Here is a 21,967-nt window from a genome sequence, read left to right on the forward strand (position 1 = left end):
TTCAGAATATCATCATCTCATCATAGCTGAAAATTCCTTACTGTTTGGACTGCTTTTAAACTGGGAGAAAACTGTCAACTGGCTCTCAGATTTTTATTACATGTGCATTTTCCACCTGTTGAACCCTTGTAATCAGAAAGACGAGCATGTCTTCCACCACAAAATATATGTGTGCAAGCAGGCATACAGACAGGCAGCTGGATTATCTGAGGGAGAAACAACAACTGTGAACTGAGCAAGTTCATGCATTTGATACAAACCTAACTTGAACAAATACCATTTGACAAAGCCAGCAAAATAGAACATTAAGGCTGATCAGCTGCTTCGGGATTCCTATTGCCAATGTCTTACTGGTAAATGTACCATTTACTTTCACTGTCAGAAGGTGTCCAGAAGTGGTAAACGGTATATTTGCAGAATCAACAAGCTGTCCTTCTTGGCTGGCTGCAGAGAGACTGAGAAAAGCGGTGGATAAAATAGACTGAAGTAGGGGTAGGAGCTCACAATGACCCAGAGAGAGGAGGCAATCAAGCATGGGTTGGAGGAAGTAATCCTTTTCAAGTCTTTGTCCTAGTTTTACCACCTTCAGGATGATGTTTGTTCTCATAGCATTACCAGCTCCTGTCAGCCAGAAATAGAGTGCTGCCCTGGACTCAAGTAGAAAAAGGGAGATCCACACTCTTTACAATCACTACTTTTATTGCTCCCTCAAAAAATACTTTTTTTTTTTTTTTTAAAAACGAGGAGAGCCCTTCCCTCCATCCTATGATGTGATTGTTTATTGATGAAAAGAAATTAGTGGTGCTCTCGTAGCAAACCAACATGACCAAGGGCTGCCAGAAACTCTGTGATTAATATCTCCAGCCATCAATCAGGCAACAAGCTATGGGCCAAGAGGCTGGGGTAAGTGACTTGCTGCCATGAGGTCATGGGAGGCCACAGCTTTGAGACTCAGTGGGGATATGAAAAGTGACAGTCTGTGGTGCCAGCAGTGCCTCTAGAAGAGTGATTGCACTTGTGAGGAGGTCCCAGGTAGACATCTCAGGCAATATCGAATAGGACCCGACCATTGGACCCTCAGGTCCTCATTGTTTATTGAGAAACATGCTAGTTACAGTGAACTTTTCCTTCCTCTTCCTTCTTTCCTCCTTCCCCAAACCAAAGGGGTGTGCTAATTTTCTTGAGCACAAGGTGGCAGGATCCAGCTTCCCTTTAAAGCCACTAAGTGCTGAAGAGTGCTTGAAACAGGCAAGGTAAAAACGCTTCCACTACTCAGGGGCGCAAAATCAGCTACCACCAAGTAGCAGATAAATTCGCAAATAGGTGTCACACTGGAAATAACAAAAGCCAGGCTAGGACACTCAGAGAGTGTCTTGGAGGAAATTTAGAAAAGGGCTGTGTGGAAGCCAATTTTTGTCATCAAGGGAAAAGTTGTGGGAGCTCAGGGAAGAGAGGAAAGTACACATCAGAACAGCTGTTAGCCCAGCAGATGTTGGAGATTTGAGTCCATAGGCTTGCTCCGGGTCACAGTGCAGACGTATCTCTCTGATGACGGTTCTAGCTTGAAGGCAAGAAAATCTTCATGCAAAAAGCTTCACAGAAATTAGGATATTTCTCTGGAAAACAAAAGGTTTCTGATAAAACCAGGAGTTCCTGTGAGCTGTCCAAGCTCTCCCATTTGTAACAGATAAAAATCCCCAAACTGGAAGCAAAATGTAAGCAGTTTATTTCTATGCAGCTTTGGTGTTGGTGTGTGGTCTTTCTGTATGCACTCCTTTGGACACGACAGGGTACCCTAGTATACAGAAAAATCATGTGGCCCGTACCTTTTCTCAGATTCTGTGGTACAATTTCTTATTCCCCCACGTAAATAACAGTACTCTTACAGGGATTCTTTGAGTTTTCAGCTCCTTCTTCTTTTCCAGAAACCCATGTTCGCACATTTTCATATATTTACTATAATTTCTGTCCTGTGATACGAAGACACTTTATGTACTGTGTATGAGTTAGAATTGCAGAATGATCAAAATTAACTTCAGAACAGTAATTTCAAGAAAACACTGAAGTATTTCAGCGTCTTCAGATTTTGATTCTAATATATTCACATGAATGTGCTCTCACAACTTTATGTCAGTAAAAAAAAATGGGGAAAGAAATCTGTATTGCAAGGGAACAGAATCTCTGGAAGGTCATTAATTTGTTTTCACCAGCCTAAGGCAACTCTGACTCTTCTTCACCTTCTCTGAAGGGGTGCTCACCTCACCTGCTCCAAGAAGGCTCTGTTGCTCAAGATGCCAGTGTTCTCCAAGATGATCTATGTGTCGTGCTTAACTGTCCTTTCCATACAAAAGTTTTCATAAAGTTGAACATGAATCTCCCTTGCTGTTAATAAAGTGCATTACTTCTTGTCCTATCCCATAGACAAGGAAAAAATTTATTACCCGTCCCTTTGCACACTTTTTTACATGTTTCACGGGTGTTACTTCTCTTCCCCTCAGTCTTTCATGCACTCAAGAAAGACAGTTCTTTCAATCTTGACTGAGAGTTCCTATTTTCTAGCCCTCTGATCACACTCTATAGCTTTGTTGTCTTTTCAAGTCTTTGTTCTAGTTTCACCACCTTCAGGATGATGATTGCTCTCATGGCATTGCCAGAAAGGTACTTGTCTCTGGTGGTTTAGGTGTTGCTGTTTCCCTCAGCGTGCCAGCAATCGTATTTCCTGATCGAGCTTGCATTTTGGCAACTTCTGTGGCCCTAGCATACTTCACTTTCACCTTGTAACCCTCCCACACCCCCCCCCCCAATCTATTTTAAGAAAGTACTAATTTTAGGGGAGAAATACATTTTTAACAGAATTTGGTATTTTACCAGCATGTTTTCACTCCTGGTCATTTTTGGCATTGTCATGCAGAAATTAATGTGGTTAAGTCCCAACCCTTCTAAGAAATGATTACCGTACAACTCAGCAACACTCTTGTGAGAAATATCTTTGAGTTGTAGAAAATACAAACTGCTGTTTACTGCAACAGGTGGTGATACCCCTTTCCAGTGTGTGCTCTGGTGTTATTTAACACTTACCTGCAGCCTCACGAGTTCAAGGTCGTACCCACAGAACTTTACTCTTCCAACACTATCAAATTGTCATTAGCCAGTTTGATCCAACCGCATGGTTTGATCTGAAACTTCTTCAGCAACTTCTCAGGTTCCCAGAATTACGGAAAATTGAGACACAGTAGGTCTGTGAAGTAATAAAGTTCAGTATGTGCTCATACATAATGAGGCGAATGTGAGCTTGTTGTCATAAAATCACTAGGAGAATTGTGATGGGTATTTATTGCCTTAAAGACGTGCTGTCTTTCTGTTCATCCAGGAGAGAGAGGTGGAATTAAGCATATTTTCCAAAGTTTTTAGCAGACTTGGCTGGAGAACAGTAACGCAGATTTTGCAGCAACTTCCAGGGTTTTGAAATTTTACTTCTGTCCTTCGTTAGAGACCTTTCTGAATGTTTTTTGAAAATGGAATCATATTACAGTTTATGCTATTAGGTTTTCTGTCTCTCTTCTTCTCTTAAACACTTTCTTTCAAATCCTTTAAAAATTCCAAACTATTTTGCTTCTAGAAAATTGTTCCACGAATTTTCATCTTGCTTGCCATCCTTCTATAAACATTTCTGTTTAGAGCAGTATTTTATTTTAAAGCTATTAGTGCCCTTTCCCCCCCCCCCCAATTTTGTATTACTCATAGACAAAATGCCTTGTACTTGAATAACATTTTTTATGGTGCTTCCCTGTTTTTATGCTCCATCACGTGGCTTTGTTATTCCTTGGGACTCTCTTGATCTTCCCTGTGTTTTATTTAGAAACGGCAAAGTGCTGAACTTGGCAAGGAGGAGATATATTCTGAGTAGAAGCAGCGTATCTATATAACAATTTTCCTTAAATTTCAAATAAATTTGGTTTAAATGTGATAGGATGATTGACAATATTTCCAAGTACGTCTCTTAATCTAGCCTTCACTCGTTGCCTTATAGGGGGGTTATAAATCAGTGTTTCAGCTGGGTATGGCTATGACTTTCTTAGCAAGATGTTCTTTGAAAGCAAAACCAACCCTGTTTGTGACTACGTCAGGCCTATGGATGCCCCTACTAAGAAGTGGATTTTTCTGCAGCCTGATCAAATGCAAACAGAATGGAGAGTGCTTTCAATTAATAAGCGCCGTGTCAAATCGATTCCTGTGCACTTTCTAGCAGTGTATTGACTACTTAGTCGGTACCTTTGTAACAAAAATTCGGTAACCTTTCTTTCTTTAGTTTGCCCAGATTTACTCATTTCAAAACGCTCAGGTAAGTGGGTGAGAAAGCACCGGCGCTGTCTTTGCATGCAATGGCACAGGGGAGAGTAAACAGCTTGTCAGCACGAAGCCAGGGCTGCCTGTCACTGACTAGGACAGGTGGAACACCGTCTCGGAAAAGGCGGGGGAAGAAGAACATCACTATGAGGCCCCATCTCCTGCACCGGCCGCTCTTCGCACCTGCCAATGTGTGACACACGCAGACAGAGTGAGTCAGACCTGCCCCAGCCTGCGACCACGGAAATGGTGACGCCTTGCCCTCCGTCCACCCCCAAATAAAGCGGGCACTCTACCGGTCCGTAGGGCGGCCGGAGGTTAATTAACCGCCCTCGCTAATGGCAGCCGCCTCCAACTCCTGCACCCCGGCGCAGGGGTCCCTCCGTGGGCGGGGTGCGGTGCATGGCGGCGGCGGGACGCGCGGTGGCGCCGGCGGCGCGCCCAGCGCCGGGCACTGCGGCGGACTCCGCGCTCCGGCACCGCCGCGGGAAACCCGCGCCCGAGCGTGGCGGGGGGCGAGAAGAACCGCCGCTCGCGGTGCTTTTGCAGGAAGGACGAGGGAGTTTAGGGTGGCTCATCCATCACCTCCCTGGGCTCCCGTAGCATCCGCGTTTGTCACCCGATGGGGAGATCCCGCCCTGGGGGGAAGTGGGGGGCTGCCCGGTGCCCGCGGCTGCACCCAGTGGGGCACACAAGTCCCGTCGCGTGTATGTGTGCGTGCCTGTGTGTGCATGTGTGCGTGTGCCTGTATGTGTGTGCGTGCGTTTGAAGGCTCAGGCGCAGGCTGCGTATTGGTATCTCCTGTTTGACACCCTCCCTTCTCTCCCCCTCCCCCCCCCTCCCTTGTTGCTTTTGTCTTTTTTTTTTTTTTGATTTCAGGCTCATTTTGTGGAGTTTCTGCCCCTCTCTGCGTCAGCCCCACGTCACTTCGCCGGCAGCTCCCTGGCTTGGGAGCGGGAGCCGGGGCTGCTTTATTATCAGCTGGAGGGAGGAGGAGACGGGTCCGTGGAGCGGCAAGCGCGGCGCCCTGAGCCCTGCCGCCGCCGCGGGCTGCGCCTCCCGCTCTCCCCTCCCTCCCTCCGGCGGGCAGTGGCCGCCCTAGCCCCCGCAGGTGGGAGCGCAGCCTCCGCCACCTGCCCCGCTGCCCCGTGCGTTTTGCAGCATCATCGGGAGCCGCCGCGGGGGCAGGCGGCGCCGCTGTCCGCTCGCCCCGCGGGGCTCCGGGGCAGGTGCCGCGCCGCTCCGCGCCGACCCCGCTCGCCCTTCTCGGCCCCGCTTCCCGCCGTCCCATCCGAGCCCCCCGGGGCGGGCAGTGCCGCGGGGCGGGCTGCGGTTGAGGCTGCGGCGCGCCCATGTGAGCCGGCGGCCGCGGAAGGCTGCGCAGCCTGCGCCCCTGCGGAGGAGGCCGTCGGGGGGTCAGCGCTGGAGTGAGCGGGGGCGGCATGGTGACCTGGCGGCGGAGGCCGGGGCCCGGCCTGGCGGGGCTGTGGGGCTTGTGCTGCCTGGTGCTGGGCTGCTGGCGGGGCGCGCTGGGCTGCCCCGCGTCCTGCCGCTGCAGCTCCTGGCGCATCTGGTGCGCGGAGCCGGCGCCGGGCATCGCCTCCTTCCCCGTGCCGCAGCGGAGCGCCGAGGGCGACAATGTCACTGAGATGTGAGTAGCGCCCGGGCGCGGGGCAGGGCGGGCGGCGGTGCGGGGCAGCCGTGGCGGGGAGGCGCGGCGGGGAACGTCTCCCCGCGCCGAAAGGCGCTGGCTCGGCGGGACGATGCGGTGGCTGGAAGCCCCGGAGTCCGCTGGGGTTTAAGGTGGACGCGGCTGCTCAGAGCCCGTCCGGGTGGTGAATTCAGGTCGCCCCGCGATGCGGGGTTCCCGGGCAGCGGGGGAGGCGGGCGCTCTGGGCTGCAGCCTCCGGCCCCGGCCGCTGCCGGGGGCCCGCACCGCCGGGAGCTCACGGCTGCGGATCTGGGGCCGGGGGGGATTTATTCTGTTTATTTGTTTTACTTTCGCTCCCTCCGTTTTTTCCTGCCAACCTAGAGTTTTGGTAAGTGGCTTCCCGTCTCGCCCCAAATCGCTTCTGTTCTCTTTTTCTAATGAAAAAAAAACCCAAAACAACCAAAAAGGGAAGAAAAAACCCCAAAACGACAGGAGGGGATGCAGCAGATTCTGGTGGAAGGGACAGCAAACTTATGTTCCCTGCCCAGGCCATAGGCATGCGAGCCTGCTTTGCCCTTCTCAGTAAGGTGGCTGCAAGGAGAAAACACCCAGCCTGCAAAGGAATATGAGTGTTGCTGTGTCTCTAAGCAAGGGCTGGAAGATTAGGAAATCGTCATTAATAGTGAGGAGGGTGCAGAAAGTTTTTGTTTGTTTTTTTTTCTTTTTTTTTCTCTTACCCATGCGTTGCTTCCACCCTTCCATCCTGCAGACGATATTCCGTGAGGGAGTTCTGTAGCTTTTAGTGTTCAATCCAGCGTCGTTTCACAGCCCTGTACTCTGTGATGTCCATATATGTTGCCTGAGAAAAGCTGCAAAGGCTCTTGCTGAGCAAAAAATTTTGGATACTGGTCTTGCAGATGATAGATCTGGGGAAAAAAAAACCTTCTAGCGCTGTTTTGTCCATTTCCGTATTTCCCAGTCCCGTTGCTTCTGCATTGTTTCCCATGGCATTTTCAATGTAAAAGATACCAGAGTATTTTCCCCAAAATCTATACAGATTTCTCACCGTTTGAGTTCACTGTCCTTCTTCTCTTTCTCAATTTCCTTTAGAAACAGTATAAAAATACTCTGAAATACTGTGTGGTTTTAGATTAAATTCTAGCCTTTGGGCTACCTCTCTGCAGTTTGCTGAAGTCAATTTGCTTCATTTCCCCGTGTGTCTTTGAGGAAAAAGCTGGAGACATTAATTTCTGCTACTCATATACGGCCTACCTTTGGTAGGTTTTTAAAATCTAAGGTAAAGAAACAGTCTTCCTGAGTTGTTATAGCAGTTACTGTTTCAGATGTTTGTTTAATATTCTGTGGGTTGCTTCATTAAAAAAAAAAAAATGCTTCAAGCTATGCATCTCCGCTCATTTTCCTAGAGTTTGCTAGCCTTATTATCTGGTAGTTTCAATTTGGAGGTAACAGAGCAATTTTTCCCTAGAATTTAAACTCTGTTTAAAAGGCCAGAGGAGAAAACACGTCTGTAAATATGAATTCCGGCTGTGATCAACTTAAAATATGTCTAGTTGTTCTGCACTGATGCTTTTGGTTTTCATTTTCCTGCGTTTTGTGAGCATCGCTGTCTTTCCAGTTCTCTTCAGTTTTTACTGTATCATTCTGTGACATTGCACGTTGTTGTGTTTGGAGATCTAAAATAATTTTGAGTCATGGATTTCTCGGGAGATGCTGTTGCACGTATTTCAGATCGTCTTTTCATGTGTACTTTTAATATAAAATGCAGAGGCCCTTTAATTAGTTTATAGGCATAAATTAAAAATTGGACTGCAGTAGCTGTCACGTTGTTTCATTGTGGGAGCTCAGAAAACAGTAGACATGTAGGGAAGCAGTTCTAATGCGGTAGCTACAGATTGTGGAAACATTTTTTAACACCGCTCATGTTGCTGTATTCTAGCTAAGAAACAGGTTTAAGAGGCTGGGGCATTTCGTTTTACCGGGCAAGCTTCAGGCCTGCATTTTCTTCTATGTGCTCTATAGATACAGGAGCACAATTGCAGTGGTCTGTGGTCACTCTTGATATAAGTGAGAAGAGCATAGGACAATGAATTTCTAGTAATTTACTCCCATATATTTCCCGAGTGCTTGTGGCTTTACGGGAGCTGGTCCCGCAGTCCTAGGCCAAACATCCACAGATGCCTGGAGGCACATGGGTCGAGCCAAGGTCTTCAGCGGGGCCATGTGCGTTGGAATTTCGGGATGACTGGCTAGTTAGGGCAGGCGTGTGAAGCCCACGGTGGTGCAGAGGGCTGGCTGCGGGCCAGGCGGACGGCACCCAGCAGGCAGGGTGTGAGTGGGCAGCGAGGGTTTCCCCTCCGCTCTGAGAGGTGGGAGAGAAAGCCAGGGTGGTGCTCGTGGGAGTCACAGAGCTGTGATCCCACGCACTGGGCAGACTCCACCACTTCACACCAGGTGCTTCAGCTCTGTTTTGGCCCGTAGGTCAATGCCGGTTTAGAGCTTAAGAAGCACTCTCCTCCCAACCCAGCTATTTCTTGATTCCTGAGTGGGTCCCCTATCCAAATCTACCAAGACAGCAGCAGGACACCCAGAGCACTTCTGCATCAGCCCTGCGAGGGCCAGCTGCTGAAGCTCGGTGTGGGAGGGCATGAGAACATTTGTGCCTGGTGCTTTTCTTAGTCATCTTCCTCACTCTTTCCCTTTCTGGTTGTTTTTGCATAGTTTTCCATGAAGGTGAATAAAAATCTTTGAAAATTCTCTGTCTCTGACAAGATTTTGGATTTGTCCAGTTGGCTAGGGTGCTGATGTGGGCTGGTCTTTTATCTGGAAAGTGTGTGCCAGTGCTAAAATTGCTTATCATAACAAAGCTTAATCACAGTAATTGGTAATTTTGATATTATTAGAGATAAATTGAACTCCAGAGTAAGGTCCTGCATTAAAATCATGGTATCGGTCATTGAAGCTCACATTAAGAGCCAAGGATAAAGAGTGGTGAGAGCAAAATGAGTATATAAGTATTGTTAAATCCCTGCACTGTAGGCACAGTAGCAAATAAGTAGTCCTCAGTGAGATCACTCAAGCAAAAATATTAGCAGAACAGTAAATTAGTCATTTTTAAAGTGTTCAGGACTTCCTGTAAAAGAACTGGTCTGATATTTTCTCATTAAGTAAAATGTATTGTCAGTGTATCTTAGCGTATAAGACTCTTCAAAGACTTTGATTTCGAAGTGTCTTCTTGCAGTGCAAGTATATTCCTGGCCTAGTTTCGCAGTTCTGGTAATCAAGTCATTAATATGTTGACTGATGATTATTCAGGTGAATGGGGTTCGAAATTAATTGGTGTATTTCAGGAAGAACTGCTTGTGAGCAAAATAGTAGGTGACTTCTAAGATCTTGCCTGTTAGAATAGAGGTGATTGTGTATTGCGTACATTTCAAAACCACAAAATAAATTTCTAATGCAGTTATATAAAGCACTCTAGAATTGTTAATAAATAAGACAGGATAAGTAATTTATAGAGTAAATTATTTAACAAGTCGTGAGCTTGTGCCAAAAAAAAAAGGCGTGTTTAAATTCATATGAAGCTCAGAGCTGTTGGTATTTTGAGTCTCTCTTCATTTTAGATTTCTAGGCTGTTGTAGATTTAATATAACATAAAACTCTCCAGAAGGCTTCTCAAGCCCCAGCCCCTGCCTCCTCAAAACAACTTTTGGCTGCGCAGCATTGCATGGCTTGGCTGAATTGAAAAGTTATTTCTGGTGACTTGGAATTGTACAATAAACCACGAGGCACCAGGCTACAAATTATTAAAGGGATTTTGGGCAGTGATGATATGATAGCTGCTTTTAGGAATTTGTCTTTTGTTTCTTTTTAAATCTTTCTTTAAGGATCTGGGTAGTTGGTTAAGGTGAGTTGAAAGTAAGCGTTATGGAAAGCGGCTTTGTAATTTTGAGGCTCTAAAAATACTCTAAGTATTATAAAGCACTGGGTTTTATATATATACTGGGGTTCTTTTTTTGCTGCCAGGAAACCTTTTGTATGGCTTGTTTTAGTCCTCGTCCTTCCAGCTGGTGAGGACTGACGGGGCTCCTCGGGGTGTCGCTGGGGCTGTCTCGGGGGGCTCATGCTCAAGGAGGGCAGCAGCCCTCAGGATATGCTCAGCCCTGGGCAGGGCTGGTGTGGCAGGGCACTGCCTTTCCCTCTACGCCTTTTGTCACCCACTCAAGGGTTCTAAGAGACATTTGGGATTTATGTGCTGAAATTAAAGCCATTTGTATGAATTCAAGGATTTGGTATTGAATATGTTGTTTTCAAGAAACTTCGACTTCTTCCCATACGGATGAGAAAACAGAGGGCCCAGCAGTCCAGCCTGTGATATCTTTAGGATGGCATTTTCCAGATTTTTCAGGTTCTATTTTTTCTTTATTATTTTTATGCTGACAGTGTAAGGGAGAAAGTAGCTTATCAAGATTCTAGATACCAAATCATTGCAAAGCAAAAACTTTTACATAACTAAACAAGGGTCTTATTTCTCCATTTTGGATTTTGCTTTAAAGTAAGACGAGGCACCTCCCCCTTGATTCTTTTTGGATTGCAGTTCTTTCTCTCCCCTGTTTGTCATCTGTCACTGCAAGACTACTAACAATATATCAGTGAGGATGGCCATCCAAACATCCAAAGCTGAGTGAGTGTTGAGAGTAATGAAGAGTAATAAAAGATGAAGAACGGAGCAGAGAACTCTAAAACCGTTACAATGCTTTACTGATGTTAAATGTATATTTAGCTGGTTACATTTGAAAAACCTCTCTTTGAAAACTGTCCTTTAAGAAGCGAAGCACTGCTTTTATAGATTCATTAATTTACCTGCATTTCAAATGGAGAAATAAATTCACAGAGGTTTGAAAGCCACATAGCTGTGCTGACTGGGTTGTGAATACGCTCTGTTACTGGATGCCGTTTGTGTTTGCTAGCATTTCTTCATCTAAATGTATGTAGGCAGGTAGCTGCTATTAAAAGCAAATACAGCTGGGGTGCCCCTTAATTCCTGTTTGATTGTGAGCCTATACTTTCAGAAACTGCATAAAGCAAACCAAACTAATCCCCCGTCTGAAATAGGCATATGGAGAATCTGTTTCTTACATAGCTGTTAACTGTAACATTGCACAGTCATAATGGACTTATGGGAAGAGAGCCATGCCATGGAAATTCTGTGGTGAATATACTTTTTTTTTTTTTATTTTCTTGGAGGAAAATTACCTGCATTGAGTGGTGATCATTGACAGAATTTATAGCTGAATTTAATACCAATTCAGCTATTCTCATTTCTGGCTTGTGTTGTCATTGCTAGGATGCATTATCGGAGATCAGATTTCAGGTCAATATTCTTTGGTTCCTAGACTAGATCTGAAGAAATGAGGGTATTTTTTTCAGAACTAAGAGAAAGTGGAACAAGGCAGGCCGGAGGCCTTTTAAGAGATCGTAATCTCCGAATGGTGTGAGGTGAACCAGCCTTTTGCTAAGCCTGCTGCTCCTGATCCAGCAAGGTACTGCGGGGCCTTTTTTTTCAGGGGGGAGCTGAGGGTGAGATTTCGGCCTTGTTAAAGTCCGTGGCAAAACTGGGCAGAGTCAGCGTTTCATCAGGGCAGAGTAGTTTAGAGGACATGTGTGAAGGATGAAAGGAACTTTGATTCAAGCATTTTCCTGCCTGTTCTAAGTTTGGAAGAGAAGAGGTCTGTTGCTCCATTATTTGATGTGTTTTTGACTGGCGGCTTTTCTTGGATCTCAAGTGTTTTCCTACTGTGCAAAAACTAAATATGTTGAGGAAAGAGGAGGTTGAGTGTTTTAGAGAAGTCTTTTTTACAGAGTTTTAGGCAATTCTGTATTGAAATGAATCTGCACCTGCATGCGCAAAACAGTAGCAGCCACAGTCACTACAGGAGACTGTAGAGGGGTATGGAGTTTGCCCTGTACGGTTGTCTGATGTATAAATAAAATAAGGGCAATACGTTAATCGAAGTTAGTCCATTGCTGAAGCAGAAAAGCAGTGAAACAGCAACACTTCTGAGCTCTGAATGGAAAAGCCTGTTGATGGAGCTCTAGCTGGGGCTGGGCAAGTTACCCATTTGCCCTCTTGCTTTGGCAGTTAAGCCAAAATAATCTTCCAGTTTTAGATTTAAATGAAATTATTTTTACCTTTTCTATTTCCTAACCATACATGTAAAAATAATTAAGGCTGTACTCAGCAGATATCCTGTGAAGCGCAAATGTCCCGGATTGCACAATCAGATGCTGTATTCCATATGAAGAGTGTATAAGACGTGACTTTTTCCATTCTTTTGCAACAGCTGTCTGATTTTCTGAATGCCAGACAGCGCAGTGAGCGTACGCGGATAAATCATGTGCACATACTGGGCATGTCAGGCTTACTGGGCATGGACCGGGAGACTTTTTGCAGCATATGCTGTGGGTGTCATGCGCCGGACTTGCTGGGGATCATCCCAGGCCTCAACTTTTAAAATCTGGCAGCTCCCTACGAGCTGTGTAGCGAAGGCACTTAATTCAGCTGGCTGCTCTTCTGCCAACAATGGAGAGCCCGCTTCTTTCAGGAAGTGATTCGGGTGGCTAAGTGGGCTTCCTGCTGTGTATTGCCCAAGGGAGGCGTCCCCTCCTCTCTCCACTGAGTATAAGAAAACCTTGGGGACTTTGTTCACCGGGGAGAGTGGAAAAAGCAAGGCCTTCCTTTTAACGAGCAGAGTCGGGCTGTGGAGTAAGATGTTATGCGTGGCCCCAGACGAACCCCTTCTGCGGCCTGTGTGGGGAGCTGCTCTGCTTGAGGCAGAGCATGGGTCTGGGCTGACCGCGGCCTCGCATGTCAGCATCTTAACTACTGTCCTGTATGGCATACAGATGTGGGCTTGCCTCGCTTCTTCCTGTCTGAGTCGCCGTACTTGGCCTGGAGTCCCTAAATGTGCTTTTGGGTCAGAGAGCGGGACAGTCTGCGTAGCTAAGTGGCTGTGACACTTATTTGTGTGTGAGACAGCTGGGTCCGGGTCCTGCTCCTGCTCCACTGAGTGCTCGGTTATGATAAAAATTAGAACAGCACAAACAGGTAAAGTTGAGACTGCCCTCTCTCAGGCTGCTTTATAGTATGGTGTCTTCTGAGAGACTGGGATCACATTCCCTTAGGGAGAGGGAGGGATTTAACTTGGTACTCCTGGATGCTACTAGAGCATTATTTCCAGTATTTCTTCCAAATCTGTGGTCTTCTACCTGAAACAGGCATGTCTTTTTTTTTATTATTATTTATTTTTTTTTTAAACAGGTGAATCTATTTGGTGAATAAGGGTCTAGTTCAGGAAGGTGAAATTCCTCCCCTCCACCCCCCCCACCCCTAAGTGGGTGAATAGCCTAGTGCATATTCATCTCCTACTCCCCTCTCCAGTATTGCCTCTTCCTAGTTTTTAGAAACAGGTTTTCGAACACATTGTGCATACTGTGATCCTTACCTGGTAAACACGTACGCTGTACTCTCCTGCTGGGAGCAGTTCTGTTGACTTCATGGGACTAACTATGTATGTACTTAAGCATATGCTGAAGTATTTTACAGTTTAGAGTGGTAGGAATGTAAGTATCTTTTGAAGACTGTGTATTGCACACACATTTATACATGTACACAAATTTTTAAACTTTTTGGGTTAGGTTCAAATAGATTTACAAACATTTTGAATTGACACAAATCCATATGTGACATCAAGGCACCTGAAGAGAAAAATATTAATGCTGGATACTACTTCTGCGCTAGACATTACTGCAGATCCCCGACTGTGTTTGTGTGCAGCGACTCTCTTGTTGCCTGGAGCCTGTGCCATCTGGGGGATGTGGATCTAGGTGGCACAGCTGCAGAAATAGATACCACTTGTCCTGGAGGTGGGTGTGGGTGGAAGAACAACTCCGTGGTTCTTCCCTGCCCTGAACATTTCTCCCACCCCTCCATGGCACTCCTGTCTGCGTGGAGACAGAGTGGTTAGTTGTTTTTCTGTTTGCATGGTCTGGTTGTATGCATAGTTTTCACCTGCTGTAGAGCAGTTCTGCATATGTGATTACTTCTGCACTGTGATGAGCGGCATTCCTCAGGGGTTGGTATTGGGATCAGCCCTGTTTAACATCTTTGAGGGCAACATGGGATGGAGTGCACCCTTAGCAAGTTCCCTGATGACACCAAGCTGTTCGGTGCAGCTGACACGCTGGAGGGAAGGGATGCCATCCAGAGAGATTGTGACAGGCTGGAGAGGTGTGCCTGTGCAAACCTCACGAAGTTCAACAAGGCCAAGTGCAAGGTCCTGCACGTGAGTTGGGGCAACCCCCAGTATCAATACAGGCTGAGGGATGAAGGGATTGAGAGCAGCCCTGCTGAGAAGGGCTTGGGGGTACTGGTGGATGAAAAGCTGTACGTGAGACAGTAATGTGTGCTCGCAGCCCAGAAAGCAAACTGCATCCTGAGCTGCATCAAAAGGAGTGTGGCCAGCAGGTTGAGGGATGTGATTCTCCCCCTCTACTCCACTCTTGTGAGACCCCACCTGGAGCACTGCACCCAGCTATGGAGCCCCCAACATAAGAAGGACATGGACCTGTTGGAGCAAGTCCAGAGGAGGACTGTAAAGATGATCAGAGGGTTGGAGCAGCTCTCCTATGAAGAAAAGCTGAGAGAGTTGGGGCTGTTCAGCCTGGAGAAGAGAAGACTCCGGGGAGACCTTATAGCAGCCTTTCAGTACCTAAAGGGGGCCTACAGGAAAGACTGGGATAAACTCTTCAGCAGGGCCTGTTGTGACAGTACTAGGGGTAATGGTTTTAAAATAGAGGGAGGTAGATTTAGGCTAGATATAAGGAAGATTTTTTTTCCAAGGAGGGTGATGGAACACTGGAACAGGTTGCCCAGAGAGGTGGTAGGTGCCCCATTCCTGGAGGTTTTCAAGGCCAGGGTGGACAGGGCTGACTAGATGACCTTTAAAGATGCCTTCCAAACTTGACTATTCTGTTCTACTCATAAGCAGTGTCAGGGACAAGAGCTGTAACGGTGAATGAAGAATGCTGTGAAAGTAGTGGTGAGTAAGGAGAAGGCCACCTTGCAGAAATAGTGAAGAAGTTTGAAGACTACTGTAGCGAAAGATGTCATGTTGTGAAAAAGGTACATGCAGGCTGAGAGTTTAGTTTGAAGGGAAAATGATAGAGAAGATGATCTAAGACTTGAAATGATGTTAAAATGGAAAATTAATGTGTACAAAAGAATATATTTTCCTAAAGTATAACAACAAAGACAGCCATGAGTGGGTTTTTAAGTAAAGTTGATCTCCCTCTAGCAGAGGCAGTACATATCTGTCAGGCAACAGAACAAACAAATACAAAGAGAAACCTGAAAGGCAGGCACAGGACACTTGTCTGCATGTACCATTGCAAGAATTTCCCAAAAATCAAACTAGTCCAGTACAGGAGTATGGAAAATTATGGAAACAGTGGCAGCAATGTGGCAGTCAGCACATGTATTAGAAATACTCTGGATACTGCCAAATGTGCAGAAAGTGTAATAAACACATCATTATGTTAATATATGCAGTGCAAGTAAGAAAGTACTTCTATTAAGTGAAGAATAGGATTCCTCAAGTGAAGATAAAGTGCCTTTTTTTTTTTTTTTGCTAATGGAAGAAACTATACATTCAAAAGATTGGCCAATTAAAATGAGGAGAAATGGACTGTACAGGACATAGAACAGAATGAAAATAAATGTGATAAAAGTGAAATATGGAACTGGGAAGAGCACATAAATGTAGAAGAGTGAAGAGTGCATCTGAAAAGCTTTAGTGAAGAAGCAATTTTTAATGCTGTTTAAATGTTCTCTGAAAAATGCATTGGTTAAATATAACTACTAAGTTGGTGTTGACATACAGAAGGTGGCAAGCTGTTCTGGGCCTAGAAGAGTGAGATAAACATCAAGACAGTCAGTATAACAGAAAGTCAAGAAGACAACTCATAACCCTTCTGGAATGCTTCGGTAACATAATGTGAAGATGTATTCATATATGTTTTCCATTAAAAGACAAGATACGGTTTGGAGAAGACACAGATCTGTGGTCAGGGCTACACAGGTCTTGGGAAGAGTCTGGGAAATCAATTGTGAACAATGGCGGCAGATGGTATCATTTCAGGAATGGAAAAACATCTACCAATTGGGTTCTGTATGTAATAACTGCAGAGAAAAAGGGTAGAGATTATGACCATATGTAGACTCTCAAGACTTAAAAACAGAAGAAGAAATTTTTTTGCTGGCTTATGGAAAGGAGAATGTTATTTCAGATGTCAGGAGTCAAATTATTCAGCAAATTTGATGCATTAACAGGATATAGATGGATTTTCCTGGATAAATGGCTTCAAGTTTTGGAGTTTCACTCTGTCATTTGGAAGTACTATTGGCATGAGGTGTATTGTGTGCAGTGAGTGAGACAACACACAGTGTGGCAGATACAGATGTATGTCTCAACGATCCAGTGGATATGAGAGCAGATTGAACCGAGTCTTTAACATTCTAAAAGCCAGTAATTTTAAACTGAATGAAGCCAAGTGTTAATGTCAAACAGGGGCAATAGTATATGTGGGGGGAAGACTGACCTCAGAGGGAATTTCAGAGGGAATTTCTTCAAAGAGTCAGGGAATATTGAACATGTCAAAACCTGGAGGTAGGAAAAAGACTTAGAATGTTGTGAAGCATAGTGATATATGTCAACAAGTGATTATCTAAATCTGAAGGACGTGCAACTTGCTTAAGACATCCCTTCTACAAAGTCACTGCCTGAGCATGGGCGCCGGGAAAGAAGAAACTTCAAAGCTTTTGACAATCAACCGAGATGCTTTAATGTTCTGATTCACTGGGGGATCTAAAAAGATGCATATAAAGTATCGTTAGGAGCGATCTTATTGTGCTGTTAGAATTGATGTTTTGCCATTCTTGTTTGCATCAAGGCCAGTGACAGCAACAGAGGTGGTGTATGCAAGTGCTGAAAAAGAGAGTAATTTTGCTACTAGACTTTGAAGAGTTGCTGCACTAGGTGGTTCTGCAGGAGAAAGAAACGTCACATATGTTTGTATTTATTCATTCCTTTGAGATGCCCTTTCTTCCTTGGCAGCCTAATAATAATAATAGTAATAATAATATCAGTTTTATGTCTGCTTTCTGTCAAGAGCTAATGAAAAGCCACATTCACTACTCTCCTTTTGTATGTTGTTTAATGTATGATTTTTAGTTTATATATTGTAAAAGGACTGTACAGGAGTTGAAACCTCTTCCTAACTATCTGCGGAGATGATTTCTTACACAGTGGATGAAACGTGCTTTGTAGATACGTATAAGGTCAGTGATTAAGGTATATCTTTTTGAATAAATAGGTTACTGTCTGGCCAGCTGATACTTTTTTTCTGACTATATCAGGAATATCAACATTTCTAAAACATCTTTGCTAAGGAAAAGATAGACTGTATCTGTCAGTTGTCCTGTGGAGAAATGTCAAAAATTGATGTCTTGGTGAAATACCAAATGTACAAACTTCATGGAGCCCAAGGGGGAAGACAGGTCTCTGAATGGAGAAAATAGCTAAATAAGCTTTGCATCTGTATTGAGGAAAGTAGTTCTGAAGGTGGAGCTCGTCAAGGGCATGAATCTTAAATCTGCAAAGCTGCATGAAATGTCTTGAAAGTTTGCTGGTTTGGTAGTCTGCTATTTGAGGAAAACAGAACAAACACCTTGAAGCCAAACCAGAAACATAAGTGAGCCCAAGGGTGCATTATGTTTCGTTTTCCCTGCCTCTAAATATAGTAGCTGTTTCCTTAAACTCTGCATTGCAGACATATTCATTTATTTTAACTTGTGCCTTCATGTTTGCATAGTGTAAAGAGGAAACTAGGGTTGGCTGGCAAACTGTGGGCTTTCCATTTTCCAGGGAGCTTTAGTCACAACCAAGAGTATGGATCTGTTCCTGCAGTGCCAAAACGAGATCGGGATCTCCACTGAATTCCCGCTCTCTCTGGCTTGAAGCTGGTGAATTGGCACTAATTGTTCAGGATGACGGCTTTGGAGAAGCAGTTCCCAATGGCAACTGTGTACTACTAATTGGATACCACTAGTTGGATAATCATAGTGTATTGGCATGGGGCAGAACGTCTGAGCCCCACCATCTCCTGGCAGTTGACTCAGCCACACATCAAGAACAGGGAATGCTTGAGGGTAACTGTGGTCTGTGAGCTTGGCCATAAGATACTGAGTTCCAGATCACCCTGAACAGTGCTTTACCTGAATGCAGGATATATGTTGTGAAGGATTTGCTCAAAAAATGGGTGTGCCTGTGTCTGTACAGAAAGATCCCAGAGTTAATGATGTCAGCTCTGGAGCTGCTGCACTGGCACGTGGGGAGCTACCTCCTGTCATCTTCTGTGACTCACAGTTAAATAGTCTAAATGGGAGGAAAAAAAAACCGAAAGGATGACTTAAGGAGCCTGTGATAGTGGCAATCAGTTTTGTGAAATGCAGAATGATTCAGAGTTTAAAAAAAAAACAAACCAAAAATCACCACAGGACTCGCTCAGAATTTGTCAGGAGACATCAGAGAGCCAAGGAGTCGAGCACCTGTTTGTAAACTTGCAGAATGCTGGGTAAGCCCACAGAGGACTAACTGAACGCACTGCCTCTTCCCTGAGTTACCACATGCTCTTCGTGGATTCGGCCTCACGAAAGCTGGCACTGATGGTACCAGATGGAGACAGCAAAACAGTATAAAGTAATTGGAATAAGACTGTGTATCTGTAGAGAACTTTTCACTTGTAGGTGTCTATATCATGCTTGTTGCTCTCTCTTAAGAGTTTCCTTCCTAGGAGGAGCTTGGTCCTACCTAGAAAGATTTCTTGGTTAAGAGCAGATTATGTTGTTGGTCCCTACATCTATGTGAAGCCTGGCATTCCTGATACACAACACTGTGTAGCTCTGTGCTTCGTTTTCAAACTATGTGAGTTCACACCCCTTAAGCCTTATTTTAAGTTTGGTTTCAGAGGGGTTGCAAATGAAACCCATTTGCATCTGCCAAGTTTCGTCAAGTATTGTGTCAAGCTTACAAATTTTGCATAATTTTGATGCATAACTGTAAATCAGCCCAGGTGTGCTGAAAATATCCCTAAGTTTTAGCATATCTTTTGATGAGCTTGGTCTAATATCTGAGTTTGTAAGAAAATACAGCACTAGGGAACTTTGCAGTCTTTAGTTGTCTGCGTTACCATACAGCTCTCACAGTAGTGTAGATGAGGGACATACGTGACCTGTCATTAAATGGTAATTCATCTACTGACAGTTCAATGTCTGGAGTGTGCTGCTGTTTTCCCTAAAGATTTTGTGAAAAAATAACTTAGAGTATAAAGTTTCCCTGAAGTTCAGCAACATTTCACTAGGGAATGTTTATTAATTTTAAAAACTTTTTTTTTCCCGGCTGTATGAAGCAGAGCTAAACATATAATTGATTTATTTTTTGGAGTGTTAAGAAAATATGTTTCCCATAAAGGCAGTTTTCTGGCAACAGGAATACTTCTGGAGCTGAATTACAGTGTTATTTGCTTGCATCTATGCTGTTAAGGCTAGCGTGTGCTAGTTTTCCAGCATGTCCTTGTAACTCCAACTGGAGTAGTTTACTTTAACAGACAGTAATGCAGAGGAAATAGAGTAAATCAGGTAAGTTAGGAAGGCATACTTTTGGTGACCAGTTTTTTTCAGGTTAAGGAAGAGATTTGAAAATTAGAGTGAAATCCTTTTTTGAGCTACTGGGGCACAAAATAATCTAGACCGCTTTAAAGAGCAGAACCTGCTTTCTTTTCATGCCCTTGCTGTTTAGAGGTTGCTTCGCTGATGTTGTACAGACTGTATCCGTAGTCTTTCACGCTTGTAGTGAGCGGAAGTGAAGACCACTCTCTTAAAGGAGATCTTATTTGGAGAGTTAGCTCTTTTTTATGATAGGATTTTGAAAAATCCTTTCCAGAACGTTGCCGAAATTGTGAAGTATGAGTGTGTGACATTATTCAATAGCTGCCCAAGTGTGCCGAGACGAACGTGTTGTTGTAGGTTGCGATGTGCAGTCCAGTAGGTGTGTGATTCTGAGTGCCTTTGTTGGAATTAATGAGTGGTTTACAAAGGGGAGATGAAATTAAAGGTCTGAAAACAAATCTTGTTTACTAATGACTCTCCGAAGGAGACGCAGAATGCTGTAGTATAATCAAGTGAATAGTACTGCAGGCAGCGGAGGGCTTGGTTTAGAGACAGCTATGGGTATTTGTGAGCCGATACGTGTGGTATGACCAGGTACTATCCAGCCAGGTTTTGGCGGTGCTAGGCTTTGCGGTGGTGTGCTTCCAAGCTCTGCATGTGACTTCAACCGGCCGTGAGTCAGGGTGTTTTTCTTCTGTGCTATGATAAAAAAGGTTCAGTTAAAGAACAGGGTGGATATTCTTCAGGGCAGGCAGGCAAATTACATTTCTCCGCGTCGCCCACTGCAAGTCAGAGCTTTTAGAGTATTAATGTTTGATGATATGTAACATCAAGGTAGAGTAGTTGTGAGGAAGGTAAAAATAGACTTCAGTTAGGGAGAGGTTTTATTTCAAACCTGCCCCTAAATTAAGCAGAACAGCTTCCCCTTACAGTGTGCAGCTACAGTCATCGTACTGCTTGCTTTCTCACTGCTATGAAATAGCTGCAAAGGCTTAACTTAAAACAGACTTGTTAAGTGAGTAAGGAAGCGTAAGAGGATGTGACCTGCTTATGGTAGATTACATCTGTCCACTCTTTCTTCAAGGATTTCCAACTGCGTGAAATTTGCTTTACTGTTGTGTTCTGTACTGAGGGTGTTTGTACAAATGCATTGCAGAGCAGTTATTGTTTTGAGTTAGTCGCACTTAGCCAGAATTTCTTCTGGGTCCCTACTCAAGGTATCATTACAGAAAATCAGTGGTTTCTTTAGGTTCTTTCAGTTAGGAACTGGAATCATAAATCATTCACCACAGAGACTAGTACCAGTTCAGAGTAAAGTATGCCCCCCTTCGCTTTTCTTTCAAGCGGTATAGTAAGAGAAGGAAAGAAAAGATAATAAATTCATGCTGCTGCTTCTTCCCAAATAGAATCAGTTTGGTTTGTTGCCTAATGGCCCAGCGCTGATCTTTTTGTATAGATTGTGTGTGCATGCTCGGGTCTTCATTGTGTAAATTGTGGTGGCTTCATTGACTCCAGCAGAGAGGAGCAGTTTTACATTGGCTGAGGCTTACCACATATTTCTGCCCGCCACTGTAAGTTATGTCAAGTTCTGGAGCTTCTTATTGTGGGAGGTTCTGGTTAAATGTTTTTATTATTAAAATTGCAATGTTAGATTTGGATGGGTGTTAAGTGTGTTTAAGTGATGGATCTGTGTTTTGGCAGTGTTTGTCAGGGTTTTTTTTCATGGCTTAATCACCTAGTACAACCGGTTGCTCGGTTTCTTTTCTTTTACTCTTCTGAGTCTCTTCTCCCTCCGTGTTTCTCTGTCCATTTTCCTTGGTTTCTGCTCTTCTGTGTTTTCCCTTTCTCTGTCTAATCTTGACAGGATTCTCATTGGTTGAACACCAAGGGCAGGATGAGGAAGGCATCTTCAATACCTCTTGCATAACTTTATTTTAGCATGATGAGGTCCAAGTGACGCAGAAGATGATAATTAAATCATGAGTTCTTCTTCAGGGCAGGTTCAGAGGAAATGGGATCATTCACTCGCAGGGCTCTCAGGTGGAAGGACAGATAGTCTTTTCTAAACTACTTCATTGCTTTTATGCAGCAAAATATGTAAATTTATCAACCAAGAAGCTAAAAAAAAAGATTAAGAAACCCCAAGAGAGTAAATCAGATTGCTT

At 44.4% G+C, this 21,967-nt stretch overlaps 1 protein-coding gene across 3 annotated transcripts in view; it reads left to right on the forward strand.

Annotated features, from left to right (window-relative positions):
- The first annotated feature begins 5,326 nt into the window (after positions 1-5,326).
- NTRK2 (neurotrophic receptor tyrosine kinase 2) overlaps positions 5,327-21,967 on the forward strand; it is a 210,728-nt gene continuing 194,087 nt past the window's right edge. Inside the window, exon 1 of one of the 3 annotated variants that reach the window (XM_086769955.1) lies at positions 5,327-5,998. In XM_086769955.1, coding sequence (XP_086626081.1) covers positions 5,790-5,998 — 209 coding nt within the window. In that variant the 5' untranslated portion in view covers positions 5,327-5,789. The remainder of the gene's footprint in view (positions 5,999-21,967) is intronic. The other 2 variants (XM_086769956.1, XM_086769957.1) reach the window with 2 other exon arrangements.

The sequence above is a fragment of the Chlamydotis macqueenii genome, chromosome Z (genome assembly GCF_036417535.1).
Source record: "Chlamydotis macqueenii isolate bChlMac1 chromosome Z, bChlMac1.mat, whole genome shotgun sequence".
NCBI classification, from domain to species: Eukaryota; Metazoa; Chordata; class Aves; order Otidiformes; family Otididae; genus Chlamydotis; species Chlamydotis macqueenii.